This window comes from Triturus cristatus, chromosome 3_1, assembly GCF_964204655.1.
Source record: "Triturus cristatus chromosome 3_1, aTriCri1.1, whole genome shotgun sequence".
Taxonomy (NCBI): Eukaryota; Metazoa; Chordata; class Amphibia; order Caudata; family Salamandridae; genus Triturus; species Triturus cristatus.
In genome coordinates, this window is record NC_140583.1 from 920,336,518 (window position 1) to 920,363,599 (window position 27,082).

Below are 27,082 nucleotides of genomic sequence, written 5' to 3' on the forward strand. Positions count from 1 at the left end.
AGTGCTGGAAAATATTTATTGGATGAAACAAGTACAAAACTATGTTACAGGTTTGGTCATTTACAACACCCAGCAGTGCATTTGCTTTACAATTCAACATTTACGAGGCTGTTGGAGAAAGTAAATCCTTTTCGGCAGTATATTCCTGTCCAACGCAGGACGTGGCTTCTGATCAGCCATTTGTGCAGGTGCCAATGGAAAATCTCGGCTGAGCTGCAAGATTAATACATCTGTAAATGCCCTATTATCACAGGTTCACTATCACACCAGTTTCAAAGCAATATAAAACTTTTTTTATTTTTTATTTAAACGCAAACACAACAAATCTGTGCTATTAGAAAAAAGGCTTTAATTAAGAGCATTGAGCACACAGTACCTCGGAACATAACATGCATATAGCAAGGCGACATGCTCAAATTAAGGTATCTGAACAAATAAAGACCTCTTGTATCTGGGCACTTCTGTAGGGTCTTTCTTCTGGATGAAAACTCGATAAACACTCCGTTTAATACAGGTCTTCAATGCTGCCAGAAACAGGTTCATGTGCAATTCCACTCTACACACTAGACCATTCTCATGAAAGAAAGGCAATTTAAGATAATCTATAAGACACTAATACTTACTTTTTCCAGTTCTCCAGCAAAAAGGATATTCATGGCTTGCATTCTGCCAATATGTGTTACAGGACTGCAAAACAAACAACAAACAAGCATTTACAATGCAATGGTCTCGGCAATATTATAGGTAGAGCTATTGGTATTGCTCATTTTTTTTATCATTATTGTATCCCTAAATAAATGGCATTGTCATTTCTATTGGCATTAGCTTTTTTTTTTGCATATGTGATACCTATTGCATTAGCAGAGAGAGAGTGAGGTATTGAAATAGAGAGTGAGGTAGTGAGAGAGTGAGTTAGATAGAGAGTGAGGTAGTGAGATAGAGAGTGAGGTAGATAGAGAGTCGAAAAAGAAACAGCATAGTTGGGAGTTCTCTTTAATAATACGAATTGATTTCTAGCCAAATTAACCCTTTTTGCAACATTTATCAATTTTCTAATAAGGTTTACTTTGCAGTGTGTATGCAGTTCTGGGATGAAAGTTAATAGCTCACCATTCTATATTGGGACTTTAAGTTATAAATGGTAAGTAACAGAAGGATGTCTCTTTTGAAAGCAGTAATCTGTTTACATCATATGCACCCTGTAATCTACTTAGTACACGTTCTATTAACCCTCTGCACTAACTTCATATGAGTCAAAACCTCAACTATACAAAATGCTACTCGCTCTCGGAAGATAATTAATCACACGAGTTCCTAAGGAATCTAGCTGACCACACTGTATCCTAGTGCCTCTAATGCACCACACTGCACCGCACCCTGGAGGCACTTGCCTACCACGTCGCACTCCCTTCATGGGACATGAACTCTTTACAAAACTTTGTGGCCCAGGGGCGGTTATGCACCACACTGCACTGCATTATCATAGCCCTGATCCACATTACACTGCATGATCCTGCACTAGACATTGAAGAGACTAACTCACAAAACTGCAGAGTCTGACTCACTAAATCATACGAAAGTATGACAGCATCACAGCCATCCTGAGGGGACAGCATCACAGCCATCCTGAGGGGCCCGCACCAGCCATCCCTCCAGGCCTGCGGTCTACCACCAACTGTGAGTCACCGAGAAAGCAGCAAAAACAAGCACGAGCGCACAACAAAGAAATGCCCTCACCTCGGCGGAGGAGGCCAGGCATCGATCGCTGCACAGGACACTGCTTCCTCTCATATTTTGAAGGACATGTCAGCGAATGGATTGGTTAACCTTGGATTTTTTTTTTTATCTAGAAAACCCATTAGCAGTAGAAGTAGCAATTATTTTATTAGGTAATCATGTCATTGCTGAGGATTTTGGAGCAAACAACCGGTGGCAGTCGTATTACAGCGATGCATCGGTGATAATACAAATATGAAAAGAAGCAGGGCGTGAGGGACTGTGAATAGTATGTTTTGTCATGAAAATAGCTACAGGGAGACGTGATTGGAGAACCCACTGACAGAGATGCACCCGCAGTTCATATAAAAAAAAAAAAAAAAACCAACAAAAACAAGAGTGATAATATCGACATGATGAAAATAAACCGAGCGTGGGGCATTGCTATAGTAGTATTGGCAGTAAATAACGCACCTACCGTTAACATGAAGCGCAGAGAATAAGCACCACTTTGAGGAGGCCCCGGGCATGCAGTGCAGACCACAATGACTGCACAGTGCTTAAAATACTATTCTAATATTGATCAGAAGCCGGGAAAAAGAATAGATCCCGGATCGGCATATACACTAAAATAGTTGACGTGGGCCAATTGCGTTCTTGGTTGAAAGAAGCCAGATTCTCTTGCTGAGACAACAGAAAGCTCTTCCAAACAGAGCTTTGTAAACAAGTCAGAGCAACACGCATCGCGCAAAAGTGAAACCGCAATGCAAAAGTAAACAGACGGCTGACTTTGCTAAAGCCGAATGGAAAGAGAAAAGCAAAACGATCGGTGGCAGACGAGACAAACAAGGAAAATACCTTACAAATAACGCACAACAGCAAAAAAAGATCCTCACAGCCAGAGAACAATCGTCACAGCTAGAGAACAGCAAAACAATGGCGGCTGGAAGAATCGTAACTTTTTCGGATTCGGGGGAGTGTTCCTGCTGTTCTAAAAGGGCGTGGCTAAAAAGTGGAAAGAACAGCAAGGAACACGCCCCCGAATCTGAAAAAGACGGAGCCTATTTGGAGGGACGGCTCTCTCCTCCAATGGCGGGCCTCCGTTTAGGAAGCCAGCCAATGGAGAAGCAAAAAGAGAGGCGGGCTAAATAGCCACTCTAGGAAACATTAAATCTTCCGACTTCCGGTTCTGCCTTCGGCAGACCGGTAGTCCTCGACCTAAAAAGCGTAGGGGACAGTTATTGGGGGGGGGGGGGGGGGGGGTGGGGGGGGGGGGGGTTTGATTCGGTTATCCAAAACCTGCAGTCCTCAGCTGGTTGTCTAGGAAAGCAAAATCAAATTCTCAGTTTGTGTACCTCTACTAAAAGGAATGCTGAGCAGCTACCATGAAGCTGTTCGCTAATGAACAATGTAGAAACATGTGGAGTGTAATTAACTAGAAGGCATTTCCTGAATCACAAAACTGCTACACTGTAGGCATACTGGATGTTGTGAACCTCAAACACAATCGCATTGATTATTTGAAACATTACCCTTTATACGTGCATAGAAAACTAGGCCAATGATTTTGGAGTGCTACAAGGATTACAGTAATCCACAAAAGACCCGTCTCAGAAAACAAGGACTGGTAAAGACAACAGTTCTGGCTTGCATTTGGAGTCAAGACTAGAAATTGTTAAAAAAAAGCAGTCTGTGTTTAAAAAACAGACTAGATTGCTGAACACAATGCACCCAAGCAAAATCATTTTATGCGTTAGTATAATCCTCTGTACCTTTGAGATCTAGTAGTCTTTCATGCACTAGATGGAAAGTACTCCATGGGAGGTGGAATGATACTATCATAACAAAGTGAAAGAAATCTCCTTTGGACAGAGCTAAAGTCCACTTCATGCATAGTACATCTGTAAGGGACCTATTGTTACTTTTTCTATAAACGGACAAGCCAGACCGGACACGTTGTAGAACAAAACTATTAAGGGGCAGCACAAAGAACTCCTGTATATTTACTCTTAATAGATCAAATTATCTTATTTTGCATTTATTTCATGTAACTGCATTTAGAAATAAGCAACAGTCAGCTGTTTTGTCACCAAATGGCTTCCCAAAGGAGGATCACTGACTGATTGTTGCATAATTGGTAAGGATCCCATCAAGTACTACACTTTAGGTAGGGTGCGGGCATTCACCAATTAAAACTACTGATTAAGTCATAAATAAACATTAAATTCCATTCTATACCTTTAAATGGACAAAATCAAAAAAGGTATTTTTCTCAAATTACCCTGGTGCTACCACATTACCAAGTGTTCCCAGTGGATTGATACATTTTGGGAAATTCTTCTGAAGTGTAAACATTTAAACTACTGCATACTTAAGTGTTTGTTCTTCAGTTGGAAATTTATAAAAACATGACTGTTACGCAGTCATAAATGTGATTTAGTTATCGAAAATAAGGATATGCAGGATCCAAAACAAACTTCTACCTACCCAGATGAGAACTGCATTGCGACCTAGCTATAAAATGTTCATGCTGCATATGGTAAAGACTTCTGACAGAGATCATTTCTGTCGAGGAAAACCAATTTTGAGGAAACCCAAGCAAGGTCACTCAACGTTTAACAAGGCCCAACTAACCTTTTATTTGGGACTAAGGCCACTGAAAAGACTTGCAAAAGCATTTGTTACAAGGATTAAAAACCGCACCATCCACACCCACCTGCCAAATTTGAATTAGGGTGACATGTCGTTTACCTGATCTAACTGGAAATAGTTATGTCAGTGATTTGCATGCCAAAGTTAGAGCAGCCTAAACTAGTACATATTTAGGTAGAATTGTATCACGTTTTGTATGCAGCTGTATAACTGAACTGTATAGCGGGACTGGCAGAAATTCACATCCCGTCAGCAGTAGACCAGGCAACTTTGTGTCATTAGCTCTGACTGGATAACTTCGATGAACCATCTACCATTAAAACTAGGGATTTGTCTTGCATTATGACAATGTGGACAGTTGCCTGAAGTTAAGATTTTCCTGCAAAATCAATTATGTAGTAACAACGAGCAGTTAAATTTTCAAGGTCTGCAAATTCTAGAAGTAGGATTTCAACCAGTTTAAACTGAACATACAGCTTGGTGTCCAATTTCCTCTAGACCCTTCCTTCACTGATGGGTCTCAATACAGTCCCCATGAATAGTGGCAACCTATAAACTGTCTGTCCTGATGGCCTTTCAGATTCTTGGCTTGGAATTGAAACATTTGACAGAGCCTTAACCTGAGACTGTCTAAATTAAATCTTCCTTCTGTGAAATACAGACGGTTTATTACAAACGTGTTTACAATACTTGGACAAGGACACTGCACAGCTTGCATTTATGAGTTTTTCCCCACTACATTTTCTTCTACTCAAACATATTTGATGCAACAGTATCATGTAAGTATTTCCATTAAATAAGCTCACTTTGATTAGGAGTCCTCCAATAACAAGAAGAGTCATTTGCAAACTTTAACGATTTCTTATGATGGGCAGGCACAACAGTTTCCATTACAATTATCTGCACATTTGGTGCTGAATATTGCTGCTTTTCAAGGTCATATGCGTATGTGGGCTTGCATCTCTAGCTTAAAGCAATATTTTTTAAATGCTGGTTGGTGGGTGGAGTCTAACTATTCAAATCCTTGGCCAAATGGCAACGCAACCTCCAAGACCAACCAGGATTTCCTCTTCATATCAGCATCAAACTTTTCTATCAATGTGATGGCATTGGTTGTGCAAAGTACAGCAACAATGCAGACTTCCATGCCACAGGTAATTAGAGTTCAGGGAGCAGGAAGACAAAGATCAAGGACATGTTCATCAGGTAAGTACCAATGATGACAATAAAATGGCACTAGAACCTTTTTAGAATGCTCACCAGAAATGCGATATGTTGTACATATATGACGTATGGTGAAAAAACTGATTACATTAGTGCAAACCATGAGCTGCAGTACTTTGATAGAAATTTAGGGTTAGAGCAGTGTTGCAGCTCAAGTCAGTTTTGGTCTCATTTAACCAGAAATATATTCTGGCATAGAATTGATCAATAAGACAAAACATGTGGGCACTCGATAATTAATTAAGATTTATTTAATATGTACATTACCCATGTACTGTTACAATGATACTGTGGTCTATCCTTACTCTACAGCTGTGCAATCTTTATACACTTCAGGTATCCTTTTGTGGTTTACCCCGGAGTGTGCTGTATGGTTGTATTTAATTTATCAGACTTCGATTAATGATCTAGGTCTACTGGAAGTAAAAGAAAAAACGGAACACTGGGCTATTTTCTTCCAAAGTAAAGCTGCAACTTTGAATGGTCTCAGACAGGATTATCAGTATCACTACTTTTTTTTAGCCTTATTGGGACATGGGCTGAAAAACTTTCCTCCAAAGAAAAAACACATCCGGGCCAGGTTTTGAAAGACAAAATGTGAATGGCTTTCCCTCTTCCTGGTTAAAATCCTAGGAAAGCCAATGATGTCAAGTTTGATGAGAGCAGAAACATGATGACCACCTCTTAAGCGGACTCTGCTGAACAATCCATTCAGCATTTTTGTCCCACACTTAGTTTACTGTGTCCGATTGGCTTCTAATAAAATAGTTTTTTTGACAATCGTGATACTTTTAACATACACTACTTCACTATGCACCACACACGAACAACCAGCTCCGCAGTAATTCTGGCGTTGTAGCACACCAGGGTGGCACTCTGCCTCTCCTGGTGGGGCCCAATGATGAAGCATGTCACCAACCAGGTTAGTGAGTGAAGGCTTTATAAAGAACCTAGTTGGTGTCTGTCGTGCTCTACATTCATTGTTTGCAAGGCACACTTATGATTAAATCTATCTAGGGGGGGGGGGGGGGGGGACTGAGAGTGTTCCTGATTTTTTCCCTCCCTCTTGTTTTCAACATAAAAGTAGTTCAGCTCATGATGGTAGCTGCTGTTAAGGACATTCCAGATGCAATGTGACATTAATTCTATACATTAATGGGACCCATTATAACATTTGGATCGTCATGGAAGCACAATGTTCACTCTACACTGACTTCCTGAACAACACTTTGCTTTGGCAGTTCTCCACGCTTTAGACTTCACAGTGCTCTGAAATCACTTTAAAGAGGTATGGTGGCACTACATAAACACCTCGAAAGCACAAGCAAAGAAACTGCCAGTTTTCAAAGGAGTCCAGATGCAGATTGATAGGTGGTATTCATTTTTTGGTGCAAACAAATTTCCCATATAGTTTAAGGCAGAATACAATACTTGGGATGAAGCTAGATCACTTGGCTGGAAGGAGGGAGCAGATTTCATACATGACCAGTCTGTTCTCAAATCTTCATGCACCCAGTAATATGTGGACACGAACATTAGTAAGCTGGGGAGAGGAGTGGCAGTGAGGGGCATCAGGGATGTCATGTTACTGTGCACTTTTTAATGTGTTAACCTAAAAGTGGCCAACTGGCACGAAGCCACCTGTAAACAAGGCATAATTTGCTGTTCATTACAGTATGCAGCCACCTGCACCGTATACACAGCTTGTTTGACCACAGACTGACTGGAACTCACAGAACCCTATTTAATCTCATCCATGCAGAGAACTGTATAAAGTAACATCACTTATATGCATTAAAAGCAACCCCGAGGGCCTGTTGACAAGTGCACCACGGTGAAAGGAAAAGGGCTTCCTTACGTTAAAACCTATAAAAGCACAACTTCAGCCAAAGACTAGCTCTACCCCACAGGTGGGAATCACACCTCAGAGGCTAATCAAATAGCACTTCTAAAGATCTATAATGTTCAGTTGATTTATATTAATACTTCGGTATGCTTACAGTGGTATTGAACACGCCGGAGAAGCCAATGCAGCATGTTAAACACACCCTTTCAGTTCATAGACATCTTGTGCCAACATCTGGGCACATTTGAATTATATGGTTTCACTCTACGGAGCACTTAAAGTATTCTTTTACGTGCTCACTTGCAACAAGTGACAGATCAGATAAAGCACTTTTAAGTTTTGAGAAATTACTGAATGGACCATTTTTTCCCCCAACCAAATAATGAAGGTTACAAAAAGCCAAATCAGAACCCAGTGTGTCACAAGGACATCTTGAAGCAAAAGGACACCAGGAGTCACACTAGCTGAGTGGAGAAGTGTGGCTCAATGATTAGAGCGGCAGACCCTGATGCAGAGGTCTAGCCCGGGACCAGGGTTCAATTCCCCGCCTCGGTGGGTCTTGGGCTCAAAAATTCCACGGACCTGATCATTCTTGCCTCGGTGCCTATTCCAATCATGGGAGTCCCACTCTGCAACTCTGGGCAATAGCTTGCTTAATCTCCACAAAGGCCCCCACAACGCCAAGGATGCCTGGCCTCCACCTTGGGGGTGCCCAGGAGTGGACGCCTCACAGGGAAAGCCAGGATGGGTTCCACTGCGGTATTCGTACAAGCGCCTTGAGACCCTTCCGGGTGAGTAGGGCGCTATACAAGTATCAAATTTAACTTCGAATGATGCATTCAAGGACTTGCACCAGTGCACAAATCCTCCTCACTTACCCAACACAAGAGTGGTGCAGGATCCCTAGCTCAATCATTTGCTGCTCTGCTGCTTATGTAACCTTACTGGACAACTTAATGTATTTTCCAAAGCAGGACTCGATCAAAGTGTCTCCTGACATGTACTCCCCTGCAATATGGGTCCCCAGACCAGGCCATGACTTGCCTAGCAATCTTTGGCAGCTGATCTACAGTGGAGTTCATTTTCTACGATTACCACAAAGCGGGTGGGGTCAGACTTTCCCCCCACTTACTGGAGCGGAACAATGTTGAGAATGCTACTTGTGTAGACAGGAAACACACAATAGACTATTTAGAAGAAAAAACATATATCCAGTTTTGCTGCTTAATGCGCTCCCCAATCTCCGAGGTACAAAAGCAGGCACGGACCACGATTCTGTGCAGATTAATTTATTTTTTGCTAGTCTGAGATATATGTATGATCAAGGCCTCTGGTAGGCCGAAACGAGTCATGGCGGTGGTGCAGTTTTGGACTGAATAAAGAAAACCAGCACTTCCTATTGGGTCAGTGTTCGTCTCTTGTACGTCTATGGTGTGCAAATTGTGAGGCGATTCCTTGTGGCATATATATATATATATATATATATATATATATATATATACACACACACACACACACGAAGTATTCATCAGTTTCTCCATAAACAAGAATACACGAACTCCTCTTCGTCGGTGAACACTCTTTATTTAAAAAAGTATAAGAGTCTCCCTTCTGTCATGACGCGTTTCGCCACCGGAGTGGCTTGATCACACATATATATATATATATATATATATATATATACACATACATATACATACATACACACACACACACACACACGTTTAATATTGCAGTTTTTTTTTTTTAAAATACAAAACCCAAGTACCACACATTTCTTTAAAAATGTCAGTCACTTCTAAAATAAATCTTCCCCTTTAAATTTGGAAAACATACAGGCCATTTAATTTTAAGAAAAAAAAATAAAAAGTTAATTTTGCTTTTCTATGGATATTTGTAGTTCTTGTAAAGTGCTCAACTCAGATAAACATTACAGTATCAAACCTGGTAGAACAATGTAATTTAATTGTGCAAAACATTGCCTTTAACCTCAAGTCATTACCCACCTCAGTTTGAAAAGTTAAAAATAGGAGTTAAGTCTTCATTACAATTTATATTTCATGGCAGATGTGAACCTTTGTTCAAATATCTTACGATAAATATCTGCTTTACTCTAAATGTAGCTTCAATTCCCCCACCCAGCAAAAAAACACATCTTTGCATTTGCAAACACACAACTGAAAAAGTGTTTGATATAAGAATTAGTTACTTGAATATTTATTAGTTTTTTAAAGACTACTATTGTTGGGAAGCCAGGTGACATTAGCTAAGGTAGAAAATAATATTAGATAATTCCTTTCTAGCTATATTTTAGTAAAGAACTGACTTATTTCTGTACATGTTCCCCATATCAGAGTTTAAAATTCAAGAGTGAACCTTGAATGATCAAGGCTTTTCTTCTATGAAAAAAAAAAAAAGCAAACCTCTGGAAATCCAGCGACTCTGCATTAGAGCCAGATTCTTGTGGTTGCTGGTTGCATTGACTGCCAAGGAGCCACAGAGTGCCATAAACCTATGAGAACCGATACGACCAGCAGAACTAAATGTTGGTTACGCTTGCCCTCTCTGGCACCAGTGGTAAGGGTTTGTTTATTTAGGAACCTGACAAACATTAAAACACCAAGCTTTAAAAGTATCCTCCATCAATCCAATCAAATCCTAGAATTGCTGGCCAACTTCAATCATTGTTGAAATAGAAAGATAATGCTATTGATGCACATTGAGAAACAGTAGCATAAGCATGTGGTGCACATTTCTAGAACCAGTCACCTCCACTAGCATGTTAATAGGAAACATGTCCACACAACATGCTTCCTCATTTCAATGAGGCCCACATCCCCAGACATCCAAGAAAAATAGCAAGAATTCCATCGTTCACCAAGCAACCAGATAAACCAAAAATCATGATAGACCACTGCAGAAAAGATGGAAGGATCCATCCAAAAGAAAATATCCAGTTAAGATTAACGAAATCACACACAAGTAACGGATTTGACATTGAAGCCCACTCTAAATTAAAATGGGTTAACCTGTACTTGAGTTATCAATTCTTATACCCAATTAAGCAGTGTAACCCACAGAAAAGAATTCTGCAGAATTTGGCAACAGTTTAAAGAAACTCAGTCACGCTTAAACCCAAACTGTTTCCATAGTCACCTGCCAGTGACTACAGATATTTTTGGTGAAGATGGTTATGAATTTATTTTCGAAGGGCACTACAATGTCAGTTAGCCACTGAAGAACACTGGTGTCTTTTCTGATCAACAGGCCCCATTCACCTAACATCTTACCAGGATTCGTTGTTTTCATAGCCCTAGAATTGTCCAACCGAAAAAGGGTCACTTTCCAACAGTCAAAAGAAATTCCTTAAGATGCAGGACTTCAGTAAGTTAAACCTCTGTTGTATTAATATTTCGTAAGCGCACAGTTTCCAAAGGGTGCTGTGACCCAGAGACAGCCTTCAGAAACAGAAGACTGACATTAAGCAGAGGGAAACAACCAAATCTTGAGTGCTACATTGACCTGGAAGCGATCTATTGCTTATATAGGAAGGAGAGTTCCAATGTTTGGTAACCAGGAAACAAAGTTGACAGGTAGTGGGTAATTATCAAGTGAAGAAACTTCTGTAAGAAGCCTTCCTCTGAAATACCAAGTCAAATTTCTTTAAAGTATTTCTGTAGCATGAACCTAGCCACCGGGCAACAGACCTTTACAGGCAAGTACCACCTTTACAATGAACAGCAAACATTCAATGAAGAGTTCAGTGGAGGAGAAAAGTGAAGCAAAGAGTTTTAAAGTTTTTCCCGGACTCTGGAATTACGCGATTTCTGCCTCTGGTTTTTCTTTGTCCGCCCAAGAGTTTGAGTTGGTCATATACTAGGGTACAGTGGTATTATTAGCTTTATGCGTAATGTGTGCCATTTTAAAGTAACCAAATACAAACTTAAGAAGGGAAAATACTTCATAAAATGATTAGTCCACCAAGCAGTTCCTGCACAAGCTGAGCCTCGAGCTTTTAGTCCGCTCAAATGCCAGTGCCATCACTAAAGTAATAAGATGGGCTTATAACCTTATACATTCAGAACAAGGTACCCTAAGATTTTTTATTAAAAATGGAGACTTCTGAAATTCATCGAAGTATACTTTGTCAAAATTTAATTACAGCTTTTAAATTATCGAACTGTACAACCACACTACTGAAATCTTGGACTCCTGCACACTTGAGGCTCTTCTTAAAACATCCAACGCCGAGGAGAAGTTACGATCTTGACATTAAACATGGTTCAAAATTGCATCATTATGAACTTTATGCAGTATCAACAGAATATAAACATTTGCAACAGTACATTCATTTTACCTTAAGGCATGGAGTTCGGCAATGCATTATTTTATTACGGTTTGGGATCATCACCTTAAAATCACTTACTTCTAGATGGAACCACAACGAAAATTCCACTAGTATTGGTGTTATCTGCAATGGAGGAGTGCAAGATTTGCAGCATTTTCTGTTTGTATGCCCTAATTAGACATTGGTTGAGGTCAGAAATCAGTACTTAAAATTCATTCAAACTAGATGCAATAGTACTTCTGCACAGGGCTTGATTACGATTCTTAAATCACCACCTGATGAATTTGTGTGTTATAGTTTGTCCAAATTTTTTAAAACTTTTTTTAAAATGTATTGAAATGATTAGCGTTTAATAACAAATGTATTTTTCAGCAGAGAACTAAACCAAATAAGCTTGACTTGAAAGTAAACTCTTGATATGATTGGTAACCAGTGCAGATACTGTAGGATGGGGGGGTAATAGGATCAGATTTCTTTATTCCAGTGCAGATACTGTAGGATGGGGTAATAGGATCCGATTTCTTTATTCCTGCATTTAGTAGAGCACCTACGTCTAGCATACCTTAAAGATATGCAGTTAGAGAGTATAGAAGTCCAACTACAATGGAATTTTCCCCCTCTATCTAGATGACAGAGTATAAGTGGCTGTACTGTGCTTCTGACTTTTGTAAGAGTGAGATGGTGGGTTTTGGTTTGAGCAATTAGAGTTGTACAATTTAGTCAACCTGGCCATACGGTCATTATGGGTAAGGTTTTGGTCCAAAATGAAGCTGAGTAACTATTTATACATCCTTATATTGTATACTCAATTTCAAAATATTAACACGCTACACATAGAAGAAAAGACATGCTTCAAATTTCATGGAACTGGATGGTAGAAAAAACAATTTAATAAGTGCAAACATAACAGAGTTAGGTTGGGTCCAAACTGTACATAGTACAAGGTATGGACAAATGCCTCCCGGATGCAGAACTGCTATTTTTGGACAGGGAGCTGTTGTAAGTAAACAGGAGAACGAATTCCAGCTTCAGCTGGCTCAGTTTCATGAAAAGGGATGCCATTCAGCTTGCTAGATTATCGAGGAAAGCCTTGTAATGGACAAATAAGAGGCAAAAATCAGGTTTACAAATCAACACTCAAGTTACATAACTTGAACGCAAGAGTTGGGATCAACTATGGTCTGCAAACCAGCAGATGGCTGGCTGCCTGTGGATCTAATGATGAAATGACAATGGGGCATGTATTAGTTTATGAAGTCTAAAAATGCACTGTTGAAGAAACTAAGCAGGAGACCTAGGGGAGCATTTCATAAAAATCTGTTTTTGCAATCAGTTCATTCAGTTGTATTTAGGAGGAGAGGGTCGATTGTTGCGGCACTGGCATCGCCAGTATTTGACCATAAGCATGCAAACAACATCTTGGACTTTGAAAATGTTTGAGTCGTCAACAGATTCCAAACTATAGACTTACTAATCCCCTCACTGTTGGAGACATTGAAACCAATGGTGACCACCCAATTTGCGCTGCCTAAAGCAACATAGCGTGATTCTAATGTTTCGATTGTATCAAAGTGATAACGCAAAGCAATTATCTTTAGCCTGGAAAGCCATCTTCCGCCAGCAGTTCTGCTGTATCAGATTTGGGAAGTGGCCCAAAACCATTTCTCAGTGATGAGAAAATCTCCAGTATTCCAAGCCAACAAACATATGCTTACAACTAAGTGATTAGACTGTCCCACTGCTGATAAGGAGCGCAGATCAGGTGCTTTGAAGATCTGTTAACTAAAAACAAGTAAACTTCACTTTTCCTGTTATTGGATAAGCCACCAATTTGGGAAGCTTGGAGGGAAAGCAAAAAGGCATAAGGTGCCGACAGAAAAGTGGTAGCTGCATATTTCATACCTTTTTTCCGGTGTGATTTTCTTGACATTTTTCTCGATGTGTCCACTTTCTTCGTTTGCTTGTTTTTTGGAAACCCTCATCCTCCCAGCTTTAACTAGTGCGAAACAAAAAAAAACATTCAGACTGCACTTTACAAAAGTGATGCAACTAGAAACAGCTATACTTCGAACTGCTGTGTTTGAAGGGTTAGGTTAGTGAATACACACTGATAAACACATTAAATCGAAGACTTTAGTACTATTTAAGTACGCAATTAGCATGCATACTGTTACTATCATTTTAAAGTAATTGTTACTCCAAGGCTAAGCAGGAGATTAGCCAAACCAGACTTGAAACAAAACTGCCATCTTCATAAACTAGTTTAAGGAAACAAAGCTTCTGTCAAATTCCAGCAGAATTGCGGAGAATACCAGCTATCAGCTAATGAGAGCCTCCCTTCATACCCCGTATGGCTTTAGAGGCTGGTTCCATGACATCACCACTTTGCCCAACACAAGTTCAGTTGGCCACTTGGATGGGGAATTATGGCAAGGAACAGTGAGAGACATACCAGAAGAGGCGATCAACCCCTTATAAGGGCAGAAGTCAGTGGTCAAGAAGAAACCCCCTCCCACCTAAAAAAGGGATGAGAAAAATCATAGAATTTGCTACAGACAAGTGTAGTTTAATGCGAATCTACTACAAATTCAATCATACGCAACCTTGATCATAAATTCTGGACCCTTTTAATTATATATTCAAGTCCACCTTTCTACTACATAAAGCTCAATACACTAGTACACTGTAAAGGGCTGCATTGAGAATTCTCCATCTACTCCTTATATTACTTTTGCCTCCATTAACTTGTTTCTGCTTAATATGTTTGGGATCATTCTCAGTCTGCATGAATAATAAGCAGAATTTAAGTCCAGAGGGAGCATTCAGAGTTATTACAATTTAATAAAATATTTGTATGTTTTACTTCTCCATAATGGTTGGCATTTTACGTTACACTGAAAATATGGATAGCACTTAACATATTTATAAAAAATTCCCCAATGTCACTGATTGGACTACAAGAGAAGGAAAAGAGGAATGAAGCGAGGAAACGAGATGGGGGGGGAAAGGAGTAAGGAACCTTGTGGAAGGTGTGTTCTTCCCCAAAATGCTAGTATTTCACCGAGGAGAGAGACCCTGCATTGCAGGGAAACTGGCCATGGGCATCAGTCTAGCAGATGGAGGGGGGGGGGGGGAAGAGTCACTGGCATAGACTGACGATTTAAGACTACAAAAAGTACATTTGCACCCATTTACCACTCACTTCGTGATAGATGCAGATAGACCAAAAAGGCACTAAAGCAAGTACTGCCACCCTTTACAGAAATGGAGTACACTCACTTTAGTTTCAAAAAGGCATGACTTCGGCTCCAATATAGTGCACCAGGATGAGAAGAAAGTCAGTGTTTCCCTTCATTAAATCATCCATCCATTTTGGCTGGTTAGGACTTCTGGTGGTCATCGTTACTGATTTGTTTGATAAAAAAAAAAAAAGAAATATGCAGGAGGTGGTGCTTCTTCAGTTTAGGCCAGAGAATGAGTATTGATTCTGAAATCTTGCTCAACCAAGTGCACAACTCATCTGGGTGAGATGGAATTTCATGTGTAGGTGTCTTTCCTCCACACCACTTCTCACCTGAAGGTTAGTGTGGTAAGGAAGAGAGTGACTACCAAGACCATTTTGTACTGTAGCAGCAATGCTGTTTGGGGATGAAGGCAACTACTTGATGTGCTAGTTCAGGTTATGGAGTTAGTTTGTTGCTGTCTGTATAGGTTCACGACTATATAATATACATGTGTCAATTGAGTGGTTAGCAGACGACAAAGCAGGTATATTTCTCTGCTTGTAGAAAGCAAGTCACACAGGACACTGTTCTAAAGTGGTTTGAAAATGTACTCCAAGAAGGTGACATCTACATTTTCAAGTATTTTGGAACTAAAAGAATTCCAAGAGTTCTCATGGAAATCTGTCACAATTAAGTATTTACGCACGCTTAAATGTAACAGATGCACTGTTACACTTGGCTACATCCTTAGCAAAAATTAATCTGCATTTCGAAACTTCTCACTTCCTCTTCCAGGCGAAGGGAACCCCCTCGACCCACAAAAACCACACAGAACCTCCTCCTCCGCTCGTTCTCGGGGTTGTAGTCCTCACATTTCTAGCCTGGATACAGATTTACTCCTTCCCGTGATAGGAGAAAATAAGACTGCATCCATGGTGGAGGAAATGTGCCTCAAGATAACTTTCTGAATCTACACATGGCAAGATTGTCTGCGGTCTAGTTTATAAGTCAACAGCCACTCTGGCAGCCCTGCTCCCCACCCAGTCAGCAGATTCCAACATAAAAACTACAACACACTGGTGCAATTGTACATGGCAGTAAATCCATTTGAGAGTGTACATTTATGTTTTTTTTCCCCAACCACTCCTGAACCTACACTTGTAAGTCAGGCCAGCAACACTCTAGTTCAAATTGCACTTGCATGCACTATAAAGCTCACAACCCACATTTGCTCCTTCATAAGGCTCAGTGCTGTGATATTTACCCCCACTCCAAGATATTCATGCATCCACCATGGCTAACATGGATGTAGGTCAAACACGCATTGGTAAATGAATTAGGTTTCGCCTATGAATTTAATAATAAGTTAAGAGGTGTGGGAGGAGTACATGAGTGCAGGGAGAATGGTGTGAGTGCTCTGTGCAGGACGAGTGGTGCATGAATTAAGGTTGATAAGTGTGAGTGCAGGCTGAAAGTGCCTCAATGCATGGTGTGTGTTCAGTGCAGAATGAGAATTGTGTGAGTGTACAGGGGGAGAGAGAGGTTACCCTGTACAAGGTAAGAGGTGCGAGTATAGGGTGAGCGGTATGGCAATAGTGTATGTGCAGGATAAGTTGTTTGAGTTCAGGGAGAGAGGTGTGGGTGGAGGGTGACAGGAATGAGAGTGCTGGGTGAAAGGTATGTCAATGGTGTGTGAGTGCAGTCAGCACTGAGTGGTGGGTGAGCAGTATCTGACTGCCAACGCAATGTCAGGGTGACTGTGCAGAGTAAATGGTGGGAGAGTGTGCACAAGGCCGGTCTGGGAACTTACAACAGCCCTGGCAAAAAATTATAAATTCAGCCCCCATCTGCACCTAGTGAGTGACCCAGACGCACTACTCAGTAGGATTTTCCCTAGGATAATTTCAGAAAAATAAAACCTAACTGTGCATTTTAACTGCTCGTTTTTTCAATTATATGTGCTAGTTTTACTGGTTGATCTAAAATGGAATTAAATATTCCAGTACGTAAGAGTTTAGCACAGTACCTCGTAACGATATTTCGACACAGTTTCTAACCATGCATGCACCTGTGCAAAAACAGTGTGCCTGACGAGAGAAAGAACATGTTGGTACCGTTACAAAAGGCTTTCTTCTCTCATCTATTCATTAGTATTTTACACGGGCCTAAAAAGGTTATTCAGGCTGCAAGGATCAGTTAACATGCACCACAACTCCTGGAGGCGAAAACAGCCTTGAAGTGTCAAACCCAGCCTCCTGGGGCTGCAGCCTCCCGGGAGTTTGCCCGCCTGGCCACGAGTTTGCAGGGTGAGTAGTGTTTGAGAGAAAATGAAAGGTATTCAAGTGTTGTAAAGACAAGTCCGCTGCACAACCAAAAGTTACAGTATTTAATCTGTGTGATTAATAATAAGCTGTTTTGTTTTAAGTTGTCACACGTGCAAATGACATATCTGATGGCCAGAATGCTGGACAATGCAAACATTCACCCCCAGTCACAAGGATCTGGGTTAAATCCATCATTCTTTTGATCACCACACCACCCCAGTTTGGACCCAGCCATATGCAAATCAGTCTTGACCCGGTTCCTTGTGGGAACAGCCCAGCCCAAACTGCCAAGCCAGGTCCTCCCTGGACAGGAAACAAGCATCCCGGGACCGGTTTCAGGGCATCACCCAGGTTAGCTTGAATCCAGTGGTGTGGTGAGCACAGGACACATCTGGGTATACCCTTCCCACTTAGGGAGACAAACAATACAAAAGAAATAGTTGGACGGAATGCTGGACAATGCAAACATTCACCCACAGTCACATGGCTCTGGGTTAAATCAATCATTTTTTTGCTCACCACACCACCCCAGTTTGGACCCAGCCATATGCATATCAGTCTTGACCCTGTTTCTTGTGGGAACAGTCCAGCCCGAACTGCCAGGCCAGGTCCTCCCTGGACCGGAAACAAGCATGGGCGCAGGGTCAAGACTGATTTGCATATGGCTGGGTCCAAACTGGAATGGCACGGTGAGCAAAAAAAACTATGGATTTAGGCCCAGATCTCTGTACTGGGGTGAATGTATGACAGTCTTCATTCTGTCCACCAACTGTTCTTTTTGTAAGTGGTCACACTGCACAAAGATATAAGTTACGTCATCACTGACTGACATTGAGGCCTAAAGTCATCACTGACTGACATTGAGGCCTAAATCAAAGGCCCATCGTCCTCTTAGTTCGGTGAAAAGGTCAAAGAAAAACTGTATACACTTGTGCTTTGCTGTAATTACTCATTTCATTGGGTCCATAAAGCATTATTCTACTTTGTTACACAGAACAAAGGAAGTTACAATGGGGCCAGCCTCCTATTTGACAGCACTAGCAGAGCGTGCCAAGTTCAAAAACGATCCACGTGCCAAGTTCGAAAATTAGCGCGATGAAGTAACAGCTACTTGGGCAAGGCCAGGACAAGTCACAAAGTCTGACCAATGGGGCAGAGGGAAGCAAGAGCGCGCCAGTGCCGCATCCAAAACACGTAAATGAGCTAATTTGGGGAACACATGCCTATTACTACGAATAAAATGCACTTTCGTGTTCCAGCATTTAAGTATTGGTCCTCTTTCAGGTTCTCCATGTCTCAACAGAAAATAGAATACTGCAGAAACGTCAAATATTGCGGCACCGTAGGCTTTGGACGAGTATAACCTGTGCATCAAGACCCTGCTGCCAGATGTGCCCGTGCTGGCCTACATCTCGTTCAGCCTGTATGCCTTTAAAATGAGATACCTTAAACAGCACGAGCAGCATATGCTTCACGAGGAGGACTGCGCGGCCAAAGAGCTTCTTACTCAGGGAAACAAACCAGCGGGCATGGGTAGCACAGCTGCAGGTCGAGCTATTTTTAGCATTGACTCGACCTTGCTGGTGAGTTAATTTAAACTGGAAGGAACAGGTGTTCTGTTCATTCAGAAAGTGAATGAGAAATAAAGGCCATTAAATCTTGTTTTTGTCTTTACATATTTGCTGTCTGTTTAAGGACAGAGGTCAAATATCAGTTTGTCTTTACTAATTGTTACTCATCTGTTCCTGGAAAATGTTTATTTCTTTCTCTTATTATAGTTGGTGCTTTTTGTCAATGAATTATCCTGACAATTGTCAAAAAGGCTGTAAAATGTCAGGTTTTTTTCATACACAATATTTAAACAGCTTGAAAATGATTAGTACAGTTATTTCAAAATACATTAAGAATTATGAAAGAACTTTAATTCAGAAGCGTGATGCAAACAAAGATTTACATTGGCGCAAAATAAATTGCAATACTTGGTGATGTGCAAGTGACCAATATTTGCAGAAACTCTATTTCCAGACTTTGACACCATATAGTTTTAAAACCACGTCCGTGGGAAATTCTTTGGGCATTTCAATGTAAAATCTGCTGATTGCAATGGACATCGTGCTTCTACTTTGTGCTTTAGTTATGCATTTATTATAAGTGACAGTTTTTAAACACAAGTTCAGAAACATTCCTTCTGAACAGATGACAATGCGGTTAATGAACCGAGGCAAGTCAGCGGTCATGTGTATGCTATATGTGGCTAGATTTGCATTACATATGGAGCAAAAGTTTCGTTTACTAACCAAACAAGAGTTTTCTGTACAGCCGACATGCTGAACTCTCATATCTGAAGGTGCTCTCATATGTGATGAAGAAAATAGCATCTCAGTGAATTAAATTACTTGAATCCCATTATGGGTCAAATTAGGTCAAGTATATTATTTAAGTCACTAGACTTGCAGGTCTGTTAACATTTTTAGGATTGAGGCCTGCAGACAAAAGGGAGGCGGGGTTGGGGAAAAACAAACAGTGCACGAGGAGGGTGGGGTTGAGGAACTGCAGACAAGCACAACAAGCATTTGCAATGCAATAGGTCTCGCATTAGTAAAAGTTGAGTTTTTGGCGTAGCAAATAATGCAACACTAATAGCTCGAATTTTTAGTAATGGAGACCTATAGAGTAGTGTATGATGTATTATGAAAATAAAAGCTGATGTGTGAATATGGGCCAAATGAGAATGGTAAACAGAAAAAAAAAGAAAAAAAAAAAGAATGAATAAAAATATGAAAAAAGGATCTTAAAGTGCAAGATGGAATGTATAGAGGGTGACCCCCACCTCCAGCGCCTTGTGGGCCAGCGTAGGCGCAGCACCTCCAGCGCCTTGGGGGCCAGGGTAGGCGCAGCACCCCCACTTGCAGCACCTTGGGTGCCACGGTAGGTGCAGGACCCCCTCCTCCTGCGCCTTGGGTGCCAGGGTAGGCGCTGCAGAGCAGTGCTGGACGGATTGGGGCGTGCTGGGGGGTGGCCCTGGGCAGGGAGAGACTGGGGTGGGGAGCAGTGATGGGGGGAGGCTGGGTGAGGATGTGGGGCAGGCTGGGGATGGTCCAGGGGAGGGCGAGGCTGTGGTGGGGAGCAGTGACGGGGGAGGCTGGTTGAGGATGTGGGCCGACTGGGGATGTTTAGGAGAAGGCCGCTGTCCCTGGGGAGGAAGAGGCTGCAGGAGGAGGGAGTGGGAGGGAGTGCTGGAGGAGGCTGGCTGAGGATGTGGGAGGAGAGCGCATTCCTCGCCTAGATCGGAGAAGAGACTGGGTACTGCCGAGGCAGACAGACTCAACGCAGCAGGCTGGAACACACACACACACACAATACCTTGCACTCACAATGACTCGTGCTTACACAAACTGACACTCACACACAAGTTGCACACACACTTACACTCTCCCACACACAACATGCTGACACGTGCTGACACCCGCACACCATAACTTGCGCACACATTCATACTTCCACACACACACAACTTGCACACAAGCTGACACACACACACACACCATAACTTGTGCACACACTGACTCGTGCTTACACGCACGCTGGCACACAACTTACGGACACCCATCCAAATTGCACACAGGCGACACTCACACCCACCACTTAATCACACGCTGATACACTCACGGACACACCCATACTTACACAAGCTAACTTATGCTCGCACATACACACACCGACGCGTTCATGCATGCACCCACAACTTCACACACAAGACTCATGCTTTGGGCACCCATTGCATGCAGAGAACTGGTTTACAATTACATAAGCCCCGCTTACGTATGACTAAGGACAGGAAAAAACACAGCCTGCCCATGGCACGAGACAGACAAGAAGGCATGTGCAAAAAGCATGACCTCAATAGGGAGTGAAAGGGGGAGGGAGGAAACGTGCGGGAGGAAAAGTGTAGGCGGAAACTGAGGAGGGAGTGAAAGCAGAAGGGTGGTGAAGACGGTGGGAGAAGGAAAGTGAAAATGTTAAAAGTGAATGGAAGTAGGGTAGATGAAAAGGTGAGTAAAGATAGAGGAAATGCGGTGTGGTGTGAACTTACTTGAGTTCCAGTGGTGGCTGGTGACATATGAAAGTGGTGAGGCGTGACATTATTGTTGTTGTAAGTCGAAAGTGAAAGTTTGAACTGCATTGGTTGTCGCGTTTTTTCCCCCCCCTCGAGAAAGCTTAGTAAAGTCAATCATGGCAGTGAAGGGACCAGTGGAGGTTATGGCCGGCACCGTTAATAAGCAGACAGCACCCGCAGCGACAACTGTCCTACCCCGAGCTGTAAACAGGAACTATTACCGAATTTACTGTATTTCTTTACGGACCTTGGGGTGGTTTGAGGCGGGACTCGAACTCGTAACCCGCGAGGCAGCAGTGGTTTTAATCACCAACGGTTTGAAGAAACTACTTGCACTGTATCTTGTCCACATTACATTTCAGGGTTCGTGTCCATGAAACATTTCCTTCCATAGTATGAGTCTTCAGTATTAACAATGCTGAGAAGTACTAAGGAGGACGTTCGTAAAATGTTTGTGCTTATTGTATTTTACCAGATGAATTTGATGCACCCAAGGAACTGCTGGCCGATTAAAAAACACAACAACCAAAACAAGATTTATGAGCCCATGTGCCGGGATCTGACTGGGGCCGTTAAGCCCTGGAGAAAAACAAGCCCGGCGGAGCGTGGCGCGCGTGCGCTTGGGGGCGGGGGAGCGGACCCTTTGAAGTGCTCCCAAAAGGCGGATTGCATGGCGGCACGATGTGCGTGATTGTGCGCGTGCTAGCCATGCAATCCGCTTTTTGGGAGCACTTTTCAAACCCCCTTACAATAGTCTCGCTTTGCGATCGCTTACATGATAGCAAGGTCGAGACCTAAAAAGTGAAACCACCAGAGAGAAATCCAAACAAGATAATGACCTGATTTTCAGCCGTTAGGAAAAAGAAGTTCTGCAGATGAAAACAGTACTTGGTCCTGGGGGCACTGATGAGAGCAAATAAACGAGGAAGAACTGGAAATAGCACGCTACAGCCAATAGAAACGGATGATAGTGGCAAGCTCAGGAACCAATGAAAAAACATGGGAGCGGGATGTAAGCCCCTTTTAAAATATATATATATTAACGATATATTTCACAAGCACAGTTAAAGTACTGTGCAGGCACAACCTAAAAAGGACACCGTTTTAGACCTATTAAACACAAAACTACATCATAGCATTTGTTAAGGAGGGTACACTATCGCTATAGTGCTCCTGCGTCATGTTACATTCTTTCCCATTTTCAACGAAAGTGGACTCTCAGGCAGGACACGTACTTCCAGTATAGTCGTTGGAATAGAAAGCAGTGAATGATCAAGGCCACTTTCCCTCAGAATTTGCTCGTAGAAAACGGATTAATAGCAAGTCTTCAATCTGCACACAATGTTTCTCTTCCTTGATTTGAACCTCTCACCCCAGAGGTAACCGCGTTTAGAGTAATTAGTAAGAAATCGGTTCCAAAGAGAACGCCTGATTTAAAAAAAAAAAAAAACATTTACACGGGAAAAATATTTTTGGAGTTGTAAATGCACCCAGTGATCATTTAGGAGTGCATAAATGCAAACCTGCAGGATAATTGGAATTTCGACTTTATAGCTTGTTTTCTTCAGGATGAGTACAGTTTTTAAACCCTTAGAGTCACAAAACGTACTACTCGTCAGTTCTGGAAATAGCCCCTTTCCACTACATACAGTGATTTGCTAAAATAAGACCATGGAAACATTAGTGAGAGACCACAAACCTATTTGAAATTAATCCTCATATTAGGACCTATATCAACACAGACTGAAGCCTGACAACTAACTAATGAATGCACCGTGCTATGTACCCGAAATACTAATCTCCAGAGTATGAAACATACTTGGGTCGCAGGCCATTACTTACTGCAAACGACCACCTGATTAAATACTGAACTACTATAAACCAAGTTATAGAACATTGAGACTCAAAAGTACAGTGCGGGGGCAGCTTGCGGCCCTCTTGACCTTTACATGCAGCCCCCCTGATGACCAGCAGCACGAGCTGCTGAACGCTAATATTCAGAAAAATGTTCAACAAACGAGCAAGCATTTAATAACCTGCAAATAAATGCTTGACCGTTTATTAAACTTTTTTTAGACCTCCTTACACAATCCCGGACTCACCCAGACCCCCTACCACCAATATGTTGGCATCAGTGCGGTCCTTGGTAACACCACAGACCGTACTTTGTGGCCCCTGAGCACCTGTTTGCTATCACCCATGTTCTAGAAACTGTAAAAGCCTGCTGTGCTAACCTCGCCAATAAACTCCAGGGCTTTTGGTAGCAACTCGAACACCAAGAGACTATATAATATGTAGGTCAAGCTACATAAATGATTACATTATTATTAGAAATGTGCATGACGAAAATATGTTCTCCAGCCAAAAACAACAACTTTAAACGTGCCCTAACGCAACAGAGCTGGCCATTTGACACGGAGCCACTTTAGGGCTGGCACCCTATGTCTGTCCCTTAATGAATTGTATCCCTAAAAATGTGACTTCTCCAGTCTGGTCCTAGTTCGGATCATCATATCACCGTATTCCTCGCATTGGGGAAAATGTATTAGACCGAGTGAGCACATTTGAATACCTTGGTGTCACACTCAACGAGGAATTGGGGTGGGGTCAACACCAGGAGAAAACAAGGCTGAAGCTGGCGCAACATATTGGTGGAATACTAGCAATGGTGGGGAAGAATAGGTCAACCCTTAAACCCATAGGCCCTCCTCTTCATATTTATAGAGTCCAAGCAAGAGGAGCAGTTACCTATGGGAGTGAATTATGGGGTCATAAAATCCTGGACAGCCTGACAAAGGAGGAGAACAGATTCCTTAGGTGTCTAGCAGCTCTTCCTCCGAGCACACCGCTAGTGCCTCTACGACTTGACCTAGGCATTAGACCACTGGAGGAAGAGTTGGCACTTCGTCCTGTGATCTACTGGCGCAGATTATGGACAGTGCCTGAATTGATTCACTACAGACAGGGTCTCCAGGAAGTTCTCAGCTTCCCAAATTCGGGGAACATTCCTTGGCTTAAATTCATAAGGAATAGTTTGATGAGCCTAGGACTAGATGCACTATGGAATGATCCTGGTAATGTTTGTCCCAAACTTTCTAAAAAGGCTCTAACCAAGGTGTATCATGATTCTAAGGCTCCTTCACTCCGACCCTCCAAATCCCTAGGGTCCCTAACAAACCAATTCCTTCTTATGAAGAGTACATACATCTTCGAATCGGCCTTGGATAATGTTTACCCCGTAATAATTAGGAAGCTCTACCTGCAATGGAGGCACGGGTCCTTGCCAATTCGTGCTTTCACTAGCTCCTGGTCCCAGTCGACACCCAGTATTTGCCCGGCATGCAGCGCAAGTGAGGAAACTGAGCTGCATTTTATATTTTTTTGCACAGGCTATACTGAGTTCCGAAGAAAGTGGATCATTCCCATCTGTAGGAACCTGGGCTTCGTAAGGTGCCATCAAGCCTTTAGAATTCTTAAGAGCGAAACGGCCACGCACATTGTCTTCGCAGTGGCAAAATTCTTGGGGGCTTTCTGGCACAAACGGAAAAAATACCTAAAAATGTCGATCTGATTTATGCATGTAATTAGTAGGTATTAGCTGTCTGGATGCATCATTTTTAAAGATTTTATTTATTGTTGCCAAATGTTTTATACTGATTTTATGTGCTTTTATGGATTTATTCCGAAATAAAGTTTTCTTGAATTGAACTGATCATCATAAACCCCGGGAACTCCAGTTCGGTTCTCTGATAAATTACGAAGGGGCAGATTTATGAGCCCCTTGCGCCACTTTTGCGTCACTTTTAACATGGGAAAAGTGACGCAAAAGTGGCGCAAGGGGCTCATAAATATGCCCCAAGTGTTTTACTAGACTGGGGTGTCAAGTTTTATCTCCGGGTCACCCATACGTGCGTGAGCGAAAAAAGTATCTAAATACATTGCCGCATGGGTATAGAAGACCGCGGCAAAGAAAAGATGCTCAAAATTACCTGGGTCAAGCACCATTTTAAACATATGGAGATCTGCTACAGGTCACGGAGGCGAACCCCACCACGCAAAGCAAACTTACACCCTTCAGGTGTAGGTAGATTGGCGGTCAGTGGAGACACTGGTCATTTACAGTACTTAGACGCAAGAAAGTGAGATAAGAACCAATTATTTAATCTTGGGCGGGGTTCTCACCTGCTTTTTAGTGAGCTAGGCTGGGCTCCCTGTAGACTGCACCAAGTCAAACTCGACCGGCCATATAATCCGTCCTTTCCAATTCTTCGCCAATCGCCAGCCCCTTCCCAATAAGCCCATTACTTTGCAACCTAGTTTCCTACTATGCTACCCCACGACCCTGTACACCTGGACAGAGGCGCAACTAGAGCCAAATTTCGGGGGGGGGGCTAAGAAAAAATTTCGGGGGGGCTGAATCTTAAGCCATAGGCAGAGTGGAGCTGCAGGGGCTCTTAGAAGGGGTGAAACAACAGCGAGGCCTCATTAACATGCAAATGGTCTTTTAAAGACCTGTGAAGTGCTCGGGTGCGGCTGTGTTCGCACCGCGAAGGTGTCTCATCCCGGGCTGCCACACGCGACGGGGGGGGGGGGGGCTGAAGCCCCGTGAGTCCAATGGGTGTTGCGCGCCTGCACCTGGACCTTACAGTCCTGGCTTTATAATGTGCTAAAAAGGACTGACTACAAGTGCCAGAATGCAGAGAATTAAATAAAAAAAAAACAAAAAAAAAAAATAAAAAAAAAAAAAAAAAAAACTACGACACACACACACACTATCTGAAGCAGCGAGCCATACAGGCCCGAGAAGCTTGGCAGAGCCGCTATAACAGACCCAATGCGCAGTATCACGACCCATGAAGGGTACCACCGTTGGAAAAATATAAATGCAGGACAAATGAGGTTTATTCAGTTAGACCAAGTACTGAACCACCAACCTTACAGAAGGCGACTGCACAGTACTATTTTTTAACTCATTCAGAATCAACCTCCAGCCCCCTACTAAGTGGCATCTCTCAAGTGCCACACTTCTGCGACGTACAGCAGTTACACATGGACCACAACTAGAACAACGCTCCCAACCCATTCCACCCCCAGTGTGGAATCCTCCCCCCGCACTTTAAATCATCACGCAGAAGCTCGCGCGTCCGTTGCAGCCTACCTGCCGGCGGGTGTCCGCCCTTAAGCGCGCACAATTTGCTCCCAGTCTGTCGGTTCATGGCTGACAACAATTCGGATTTCTATCGGCCTCACGTCAGCTCTTCTTTCTCTTCGACGAGTCTTGTTTACAGTCTGAGTGCCGAGCTCCGCGCTCACTTTTCATAGGCTCCGACGTGGGCGGTACCACCGCGTCACAGGGGCGTGCTGAATCGGCGAGAGAGCAGTTAACACTTAGGTTTAATGTTCACGAATTCAAATGCTCTTTGGGTACCATAGGGGCGCTTCGCTCCACCCACGCACGGGCTTAATTTTCAAGAACAGCAAACATCTTCAGTACGAGCTCCCAACAGGCGATAGCTTAGTCCGGGCTGCTCTGCCGAAGTGGTCATTCTGTCATTTCCTGGTTAATTGCAGACCAGGCGGCTGCTGTCTGATTCCGAAGCGTATGGGCTGCAATAGTTCAACCATAACATG

At 42.5% G+C, this 27,082-nt stretch overlaps 1 protein-coding gene across 1 annotated transcript; it reads right to left on the reverse strand.

Annotated features, from left to right (window-relative positions):
• DAPL1 (death associated protein like 1) lies at positions 1-27,082 on the reverse strand. Its single transcript, XM_085645504.1, has 4 exons — positions 26,610-27,082; positions 13,689-13,782; positions 624-687; positions 1-213 (listed from the first exon to the last, which is right to left on the reverse strand). Exons 1-4 carry the CDS (start codon positions 26,665-26,667, stop codon positions 94-96), a joined length of 336 nt encoding a protein of 111 aa, XP_085501630.1. The 5' UTR covers positions 26,668-27,082; the 3' UTR covers positions 1-93.